Source organism: Triticum dicoccoides, chromosome 4A (assembly GCF_002162155.2).
Source record: "Triticum dicoccoides isolate Atlit2015 ecotype Zavitan chromosome 4A, WEW_v2.0, whole genome shotgun sequence".
Taxonomy (NCBI): Eukaryota; Viridiplantae; Streptophyta; class Magnoliopsida; order Poales; family Poaceae; genus Triticum; species Triticum dicoccoides.
Genome location: NC_041386.1, coordinates 26,738,879 through 26,749,435, shown reverse-complemented (window position 1 = coordinate 26,749,435; position 10,557 = coordinate 26,738,879). Strand labels below are relative to the sequence as shown.

The window sequence follows — 10,557 nt, the reverse complement described above, 5'->3', positions numbered from 1 at the left end:
TTCTGAATGTATTTAATTAAGAAGCGAGATAGGAGAGCTCGGTCGATCTGACCTGCATTCGATGATTAGAACGCGTAAGTCAATCTGTGGAGGTTGCAGCCATGTGCATCCATACGATCGTTGGAACCGCGATCTCATATGTTAACACGACAATCATTCTTCTCCATCTGAACCCATACCCGGCCGGCCTCATTCATAAGCTAGCTACATCCTATTTAAGCACCACCATTATCCCATCATTCCTCACCTACGAACCCACTCGATTGCCATAACATCTAGCAAGCTCGCTAGACATCCGATCTCTCCCTGCTTCTGGGACTCTCAGCAGAGAGATGGCAGCTGGGATGCGCTTCCTGCAGCTGTTCGCCGCCGTTCTCGCGTTCTGCTTCGTGCAGGCCAGGTCCGACTACTGGCATCAGGCCTACGCCACCTTCTACGGCGGCGCCGACGGTGCTGAAACAATGGGTAAGCCAGATAATCAAGCCTTAACTCCGGCTTGCTCCGGCACCATCATTTTGCCCAATATTACTTATCTATGCAAGTACGCAATGCAATGCTTGTGTGCATGTCTGACTTTATCTGCATGTGCAATGTGCAGGTGGCGCATGTGGGTACGATAACCTGTACGCTGCGGGGTACGGGCTCAACAACGCGGCGCTGAGCACGGTGCTGTTCAACAACGGCTTGTCCTGCGGGCAATGCTACCTCATCACCTGCGACACCAGCAAGTCGAATATGTGCAAGCCCGGCACATCCATCACCGTGTCCGCCACCAACTTGTGCCCTCCCAACTGGGCTCTCGCCAACGACAACGGCGGGTGGTGCAATCCTCCCCGCGAACACTTCGACATGTCCCAGCCTGCCTGGGAGAACCTCGCCATCTACCGCGCTGGCATTGTCCCTGTCCTCTACCAGCAGGTCGCGTGCCAGAGGCAGGGTGGCCTGCGTTTCACCATGAGCGGCTTCAACTACTTCGAGCTGGTACTGGTGACCAACATCGCCATGAGCGGGTCGATCAGGAGCATGTCGGTGAAGGGGACCAACACGGCGTGGATCACGATGTCCCAGAACTGGGGCGCTAACTGGCAGTGCCTAGCGGGGCTGAAAGGGCAGGCGCTCAGCTTCGGCATCACCTCCTCCGGCGGCCAGTACAAGGTCTTCCAGGACGTCGTGCCGGCCTGGTGGCTGTTCGGACAGACCTTCTCCACATGGCAACAGTTCGACTACTAGCTATAACATTTCTATGATTTGTATTACTATTATCAGTTCGCTCGTTCAGGGCGAACATGCATGAAACTCTCCAGACGCATACTCATTATTTCTTGGATCCCTTTTGATTCTTCAGCTCGTTGCCCATCGAGTGGCAGCGGTAGATTTGAATTGCAATATCTGTAATCCACGACCACCTAGCTATTAAAGGATTACTTGGCGTGGAACAATATCGATCCCCACTCTGTCTCCTCCATCTAGAACAGTATATATGCATGCATGTGTAACTACATATCGTGCATGTGCTGCTGAGTGATGACATGCTGGAAGCTGCTCACCATGTCTAAGTCAGATTCCTCGCGACCGTGCTGCAACAATAAGGCAACAACAACCGATTGAACCGGGAGCACATGCGAGACAATGTCAACTCCTCGTCGGCGCGCAACAATGTCAACCCGTCTACGCAAAGGCCGACTGGCTTGGACACGGCGGCGCTTAATTTGCTCGAACGGAGAAGACAACATGGTCTCCGAATGAGACGAGTAACTGCTCCGACGAGACGTCGGCTGGTGATTGTAGCGACGACGTTTACGATGATTTGGATTGAGGGTTGAGACAACTATACAGATGGGAGTTGCGCTTCTTCAAGTTCTACGAGGAGACGACAGACGGACATGGACTAGTGGAGGGCCTCTCGTGGCTACCATATATGCATACGGAAGTTTGAGCTCTACATCTCGAAGCCCTACAAGTGAAAAGAGTCAAATGGTTTTGTTTTAGCCTACAGTACTACCTTTTTTCTTTCGGGAATGCTTTTCACTCGACTAATCTAAATTGGGCATCAATCGAAATTCCGCTCCGTTGGATTTCTGACTCGCTGAAAAGCGCAAGGATATGGGCCGGCCCAGTTCGCGGTAGGTACACTGCCTCGTTTTCTTTTGAGGTAAATACACCAATGATGCTTGAACTTATTATGGATGTGCACTTTAGTACCCGAACTTGCAAAATACATTGAACTGGTTCCATAAATTTGCATGGACGTGCATGTACGGTTCAAATGGCATTTGTATATGTCCGCGCAGTTGAGGAGGCGCGCTAGCATGCCATGGGGCCTGCTGTCAGTGAAAGGGTGCGTGGCCTGGTGTTTTGCAGAAAAAACTCCAGAATTATTTTCTTGCAATAAGGCCCTCAGGGAGAAACTGACAAATTATAAAATAAAATCTAGGAGTATAACTATAAGATACAATTGAAAATATTTATGAATGATTAAAATGTTTATATGATTAAAGTATTATTCATGTGAGGATCCGCCGTCTAATGGTGCACTAGGCTTGTATTTATTTTTTTAGAAAACACACAAACTTATATATATATAAACTTTTTTAAAACAACACTATTTTTTGTGAAAGTATGAACACATTGATACTACATAAATAGTTTATTAAAAATGTGGAAATTTTAAAATATATGAGAATTTATTTAAATATATGAACGTTTCTAAAATTACTTTAATATTTTATTAAAATGCGAGCATTTTTTAAAATTATAAAATATATTCTTAATTCATAATTTTATTATATGTATTTCTGTTAAGTTATTGCATAGGTATTTTATGAAATTATATGAATGTTTTAACGTAATTTGATTTAAATATATGCATATTGTTTGTAGCATGATAATAATTTATGTATTTTTAAGAAAGACATGAAAAAGAACAAACCCGTTGAAAACTAAGCCACACTGTGGTCTGGTTTAGCCACACGGGCTCGTTATATTATAAACCTAAATTTTTCATTTTACCATTCGATGTCGTCAGTTGGAGTGGTATGTGCGGCCGCTATAGAGCCCCTGGTTGCAGGTTCAAATCAATGGCACTACATTGCTGGAATAATTTTTTTAATTTACGTTGTTCAGCTTTATGTTTATAAAGAATATGACTCTTTTCTTGACACTAAATTTGAACGGGTCAACTGGCTAGCCACACACACCTGCGCATGTGGTTCGAACTCCGGACCGGTTTTAATTATTAAAAGATTAACAGTTTTTTTTTCAATTTATCAGTTTCTCTTTGAAGGCCTTTTTGTAAGAAAAAATTATTCTAGAGTTTTTTCGCAAAGAACCAGGCCACACGCCTTGTCCCTTACATCCTGGCGTGCCTCGTCATCGTCATTGACGTATAAAAATAAGATTTGAACTGTATATGCACGTCAATGCCAAGTTATGGAACCAGCTCAATGTATTTTGCAAGTTCAGGCAGCAAAGTGCACATTCGTGACAAGTCAAGCACTAGTGATGTATTTACCTCTTTTCTTTTCTTTTTTCATGTTTTTATTTCGTTTTTTGATTCCCTTTTTTTATTACCACTTCTAAATATTCTAAACATATATATTACAAAATTTTACTTCACATAATATTTGCAAAAAAAATTTAATCATGCTTTGAAAAATGTTGAATGAGTATACAAAAAATGTCGACCATGTATTAAAAATGATGAAATTTCTTGATCATATATACAAAAATGTTAATCAAGCATTTAAAAAAATGTTGAATAAGTATTAGAAAAATGTTGAACGACTATTTGAAAAATATTTAATAAGTATTAAAAATGTTTAACAAGTATTTGAAAAATGTTGAACATGTATAAATAAATGCTGAGCGTGTATACAAAAAATGTTGATCACTTATTAAAAATATGATGAATGTTATGTCCGGCATGTGGCTCATACTAGGGACGAGATAAAGACGCACTCCACCATATTCCACGTTTTAGTAGCATGGAGTTGTCTCGCTGGGTTGTGGCCCAATAGAACTATGAGGTCCTCCCTACTGGCTACATGGTTTTCCCTCAAAAAAAAATACTGGCTACATGGTTGCTCTGGCTAAAACAAACCCAGCTTTGGATGCTACTAGAAAAAAGGCATTTCGTTTGACATTTTACTTTATTAAAAAAATCACTAAAAATTACTTAAAATTAAAAAAATACATTCAGAGAAAATCCATCCAAATTTGGAAAATGTATACAAAGGTAACATAAATTTTCAACAATTTGGAAATGATTTTGAATTTAACAGTATATTCATGAATTTTAAGACATTTTCAGATTTTTTTAAAATGTTCAAGAATCGAAAAAATCACATCCTGAAAACAATATATGAATTTAAAAACGATAAAAATTTCAGAAAATTTTCATGAATATAAAAAAACTCAAAGATTTTTCGAAAAAATTCATGGATTCAGCCAAGATTTTTCTAAATTTTTGTGAATTATAAAAATTTAGATGATTATTCAAAAAATATTCACTAATTTTTTTAAATGTTATTCATTTTTTAAAAATCTAGAATTGTAAAAATGTTATGTAGTTTATCATGAATTTCAAACCGACCATGAAATTTAAAAATTAAAACAAAACGTACCAAAGAAAATGAGAAAATAGTAATTGAGAAAACCGGACAAAAACTAGTTGAAAAGTGAACCAAATAGGAAAACCAAAAAAACTCACCAGAAAAACCAAACCAAAATTGGCAGAAAATGCAATGAAGAAAAGGAAAAAGAAAAAACATCTTGAAACCGGTAGGAAGAAACAAACTAGAGAAACCGAAGAAAACCACATTATCTCTATCCTTTTATGGGTTGGCCAATAGAGTCTCGGTGTGGAATAGGAAATTCATGTATGCGCGTTGAGTAGTCTCTTGGTCGGCAATTGTCATGTTATGTTCTTGGCACACATTTATTTTTGGGCTGCTAGCTTAATGCATATTAGCCTTTTCGCACATTTTTCTCCTCTCGGCTTATCCCAAATGATAAATATAACAGTCAAGATAGCCACACTAAGAGTGAGAGAGAAAGCAAAGAGACATGGCAATTTCCTTGGTCAGTTTGATGTCTATCTAAATACATCTTTCAGGATTTTACTCCAGCCTATATCAATAGAAATCATGCTTAGCAGTTTGTGGCTTTATTTTCTCGAGAAAAATCCACATATAAATCTCTAAACTCACCACTCGGTTTAATTTACAACCCTAATCTTCGATAATGGTCAAAATACATTCCCAAAAAGCCACGAGGTTCAAAACTCAACATTGGTCTGGTTTTTGTGTTGGTCAAGCGATTTTGACTGCAATCAATGTTGGCTGGGCACTACCAACTGGGCATCCAATCTTGCACCTCTCTCTATACCCACCATGGGCCCTCACCCACTCCTCGCTACCTAGGATGCCTCCACCTCGACCCTAACGCCACCTGCTACGACACCAGTGCCCAGTGAAAGGAGGCGCCACATGGTTGCGTACCCCTGGCATTCACCGCCCCTCCCCTTACCCGTAGTCGCGACCAAGCTCACCATTTGCTCAATTCGCAGGGAGTTGACACTATGTCGAACCGCATCGGTTACTCCGGTGAGGGAGGGACTCGATCATGCCCACCACATTCAGCATCTCCACCAACACAGGAAGTGTTGGTAAGGGGATTGTGATGTTCTTTGCTAGATGATGATTTATTGTGTTGTTTTTGGAGTTGACTCGTTATGACATCACAAAGATCACCGTAAGTCCAAACCTGATGAAACTTTATGGAGATTTTTCTTGGACCAAAAGAGACCCTAAAATCTTCGAGGAGAGACCAAAATATGCACGAGGGAGAGACAAGATCACATGACGCTCCCCAGGGGGGAGGCCCATCATCAGCACTTGTGGGGCACATATTGCTTCGTTTGACCTAATCTTTGGTCTATAAATTCTCTATTATTCCAAAAATCCAGATCGAGACCAGAAGCAATTTTTTCGTCGCTGCAAGCCTCTTTTCTTCTGTGAACCCGTCTGGAGGCCTCCGCTGGTACTCTGCCAGAGGGGGAACCATTGGGGAGGCAACCTTCATCAACCTTGCTGCTGAAGGAAATATGCCCTAGAGGCAATAATAAAGTTGTTATTTATATTTCCTTATATCATGATAAATGTTTATTATTCATGCTAGAATTGTATTAACCGGAAACTTAGTACATGTGTGATACATAGACAAACAGAGTGTCCCTAGTATGCCTCTACTTGACTAGCTCGTTAATCAAAGATGGTTAAGTTTCTAGCCATGGACATGTGTTGTCATTTGATGAACGGGATCATATCACTAGAGAATGATGTGATGGATAAGACCCATCCGTTAGCTTAGCATAATGATCGTTCAGTTTTATTGCTACTGCTTTCTTCATAACTTATACATGTTCCCCTGACTATGAGATTATGCAACTCCCGAATACCGGAGGAACACCTTGTGTGCTATCAAACGTCACAACGTAACTGGGTGATTATAAAGATGTTGTATAGGTGTCTCCGATGGTGTTTGTTGAGTTGGCATAGATTGAGATTAGGATTTGTCACTCCGTGTATCGGAGAGGTATCTCTGGGCCCTCTCGGTAATGCACATAACTCTAAGCCTTGCAAGCATTGTGACTAATGAGTTAGTTGCGGGATGGTGCATTACGAAACGAGTAAAGAGACTTGCCGGTAACGAGATTGAACTAGGTATGAGGATACCGACGATCGAATCTCGGGCAAGTAACATACCGATGACAGAGGGAACAACGTATATCGTTATGCGGTTTGACCGATAAAGATCTTCGTAGAATATGTGGGAGCCAATATGAAAATCTAGGTTCCGCTATTAGTTATTGACCGGAGACGTGTCTCGGTCATGTCTACATAGTTCTCGAACCCGTAGGGTCCGCACGCTTAACGTTCGGTGACGATCGGTATTATGAGTTTATATGTTTTGATGTACCTAAGTTTGTTCGGAGTCTCGGATGAGATCGGGAACATGACGAGGAGTCTCGAAATGGTCAAGACATAAAGATCGATATATTGGAAGGCTATATTCGGACATCGGAAAGGTTTCGAGTGATTCTGGTATTTTTCGGAGTACCGGAGAGTTACAGGAATTCGTATTTGACCTTAATGGGCCATACGGGAAAGGAGAGAAAGGCCTCAAGGGTGTCCGCACCCCTTCCCCATGGATTGGTCCGAATCGGACTAGGGAAAGGGGACGCCCGCTTCCTTCCTTCTCCTTCTCCCTTCCCTTTTTCCTATTCCATGTGGGAGGTGGAATCCTACTAGGACTAGGGAGTCCTAGTAGGACTCCACACTTTGGGCGCACCCTATGAGGGCCGGCCTCCTCCTCCCTCCATCCTTTATATACGTGGCCAGGGGCACCCCATAGACACACAAGTTGATCATTGATCTCTTAGCCGTGTGCGGTGCCCCCCTCCACCATAATCCACCTTGGTCATATCGTAGCGGTGCTTAGGCGAAGCCCTGTTCCGGTAGCATCATCATCACCGTCATCACGCCGTCATGCTGATGAAGCTCTCCCTCGACACTCTGCTGGATCGTGAGTTCGTGGGACGTCACCGAGCCGAACGTGTGCAGATCGCGAAGGTGTCGTACTTTCAGTACTAGGATCGATCGATCGATCGTGGAGACGTATGACTACATCAACTGCGTTGTCATAACGCTTCCGCTTACGGTCTACGACCGTACGTGGACAACACTCTTCCCTCTCATTGCTATGCATCACCATGATCTTGCGTGTGGGATTGTTTTTTCAAATTACTACGTTCCCCAACAATGGCATCCGAGCCAGGTCTATGCGTAGATGTTATATGCACGAGTAGAACACAAAAGGAGTTGTGGGCGTAGGTATATACATATTGCTTGCCGTCACTAGTTGATTCTTGATTCAGCGGTATTGTTGGATGAAGCGGCCCAGACCGACATTACGCGTACGCTTACACGAGACTGGTTCTACCGACGTGCTTCACACACAGGTGGCTAGTGGGTGTCTGTTTCTCCAACTTTAGTTGAACTGGATTCAATGAACAGGGTTCTTTCTGAAGATCAAAAAGCAATTACTATACCGCGTTGTGGTTTTTGATGCGTAGGTAAGAACAGTTCTTGCTCAGCCCATAGCAGCCACGTAAAACTTGCAACAACAAAGTAGAGGACGTCTAACTTGTTTTTGCAGGGCATGTTGTGATGTGATATGGTCAAGATGTGATGAGATATAAATTGTTGTATGAGATGATCATGTTTTGTTAAAGTTATTGGCAACTGGCAGGAGCCTTATGGTTGTCTCTTTATTGCATAAGATGCAAGCGCCATATAATTGCTTTACTTTATCGCTATGCGATAGCAATAGTTGCAAAAGCAATAGTTGGTGAGACGACCATGTGACGACACATTGATAGAGATCAACATGATGGAGATCATGGTGTCATGCCGGTGACGATAGAGATCATGACGGTGTTTTGGAGATGGAGATCAAAGGCACAAGATGATGATGGCCATATCATGTCACATATTTTGATTGCATGTGATGTTTATCCTTTATGTATCTTATTTTGCTTAGTTCGGCGGTAGCATTATAAGATGATCTCTCACTAAATTTCAAAGTATAAGTGTTCTCCCTAAGTTGCACCGTTGGGACAGTTCGTCGTGCCGAGACACCACGTGATGATCGGGTGTGATAAGTTCTACGTTCACATACAACGGGTGCAAGCCAGTTTTGCACACGTGGAATACTCGGGTTAAACTTGACGAGCCTAGCATATGTAGATATGGCCTCGGAACACTAGAGACCGAAAGGTCGAGCGTGAATCATATAGTAGATATGATCAACATAGTCATGTTCACCATTGAAAACTACTCCATCTCACGTGATGATCGGACATGGTTTAGTTGATTTGGATCACGTGATCATTTAGATGACTAGAGGGATGTCTATCTAAGTGGGAGTTCTTAAGTAATATGATTAATAGAACTTTAATTTATCATGAACTTAGTCCTGATAGTATTTGCATATCTATGTTGTAGATCAATAGCTTGCGATGTAGCTCCTCATTTATTTTTTGATATGTTCCTAGAGAAAAATAAGTTGAAAGATGATAGTAGCAATGATGCGGACTGGGTTCGTGATCTGAGGATTATCCTCATTGCTGCACAGAAGAATTATGTCCTTGATGCACCGCTAGGTGACAGACCTATTGCAGGAGAAGATGCACACGTTATGAACGTTTGACAAAGCTCGATATGATGACTACTTAATAGTTTAGTGCACCATGATTGACGGCTTAGAACCGGGACTTCAAAAACGTTTTGAATGCCACGGAACATATAAGATGTTCTAAGAGTTGAAATTGGTATTTCATACTAATGCCCGTGTTGAGAGGTATGAGACCTCTAATAGTACTTTGCCTACAAGGTGGAGGAGAATAGCTCAACCAATGAGCATGTGCTCAGATTGGCTGGGTACTACAATTGCTTGAATCAAGTGGGAGTTAATCTTCCAGATAATATAGTAGTTGATAAAGTTCTCTAGTCACTATCACCAAGTTAATAGAACTTAGTGATGAACTATAATATGCAAGGGATGACGAAAGTAATTCCCAAGATCTTTGCGATGCTGAAATCGGTGAAGGTAGAAATCAAGAAATAGCATCGTGTTGATGGTTAACAAGACCACTAGTTTCAAGAAAAGGGCAAAGGGAAAGAAAGAGGAACTTCAAAGAATAAAGGCAAGCAAGTTGCCACTCCCATGAAGAAGCTCAAAGCTAGACCCAAGCCTAGAACTGAGTGCTTCTACTGCAAAGGAAATGGTCACTGGAAGTGGAACTGCCCTAGATACTTCGCGGATAAGAAGGATGGAAAAGTGAACAAAAGTATATATTTGATATACATGTTATTGATGTGTACTTTACTAGTGTTTATAACAACACCTCAGTATTTGATACTGGTTCAGTTACTAAGAGTAGTAACTCAAAACCGGAGTTGCAAAATAAACAAAGACTAGTTAAGGGAGAGGTGATGATGTGAGCTGGAAGTGATTCCAAGGTTGATAAGATCACCATCGCACACTCCATTTACCTTCGGGATGAGTGTTGAACCTAAAATAAATGTTGTTTGGTTTTTGCGTAAAGCATAATATGATTGGATCATGTTTATTGCAATACGGTTATTCATTTAAGTCAAGGATAATTGTTATTCTGTTTACATGAATAAAACCTTCTGAGGTCATACACCCAAGGTGAATGGTTTATTGAATCTCGATCGTAGTAATACACATATTCATAATATTGAAGCCAAAAGATGCAAAGTTAATAATGATAGTGCAACTTATATGTGGCACTGCCGTTTAGGTCATATTGGTGTAAAGCGCATGAAGAAACTCCATGCTGATGGGCTTTTGGAATCACTTGATTATGAATCATTTGATGCTTGCGAACCATGCCTTGTGGGCAAGATGACTAAAACTTCGTTCTCCAGAACAATGGAGCAAGCAACTGACTTATTGGAAATAATACATACT

At 41.5% G+C, this 10,557-nt stretch overlaps 1 protein-coding gene across 1 annotated transcript; it reads left to right on the top strand.

Moving 5' to 3' along the window:
• Window positions 1–264: 264 nt before the first annotated feature.
• Window positions 265–1,435, top strand: LOC119288593 (expansin-A31-like). Its single transcript, XM_037568185.1, has 2 exons — window positions 265–465; window positions 599–1,435. Exons 1-2 carry the CDS (start codon window positions 333–335, stop codon window positions 1,228–1,230), a joined length of 765 nt encoding a protein of 254 aa, XP_037424082.1. The 5' UTR covers window positions 265–332; the 3' UTR covers window positions 1,231–1,435.
• Window positions 1,436–10,557: the final 9,122 nt, after the last annotated feature.

Excerpts from the sequence above, each read along its gene's own strand:
- LOC119288593 (XM_037568185.1), top strand. The coding sequence starts at position 333 with ATGGCAGCTGGGATGCGCTTCCTGCAGCTGTTCGCCGCCGTTCTCGCG. Across the intron at positions 466-598 it reads CGACGGTGCTGAAACAATGG|GTGGCGCATGTGGGTACGAT; the intron begins GTAAGCCAGATA and ends TGCAATGTGCAG.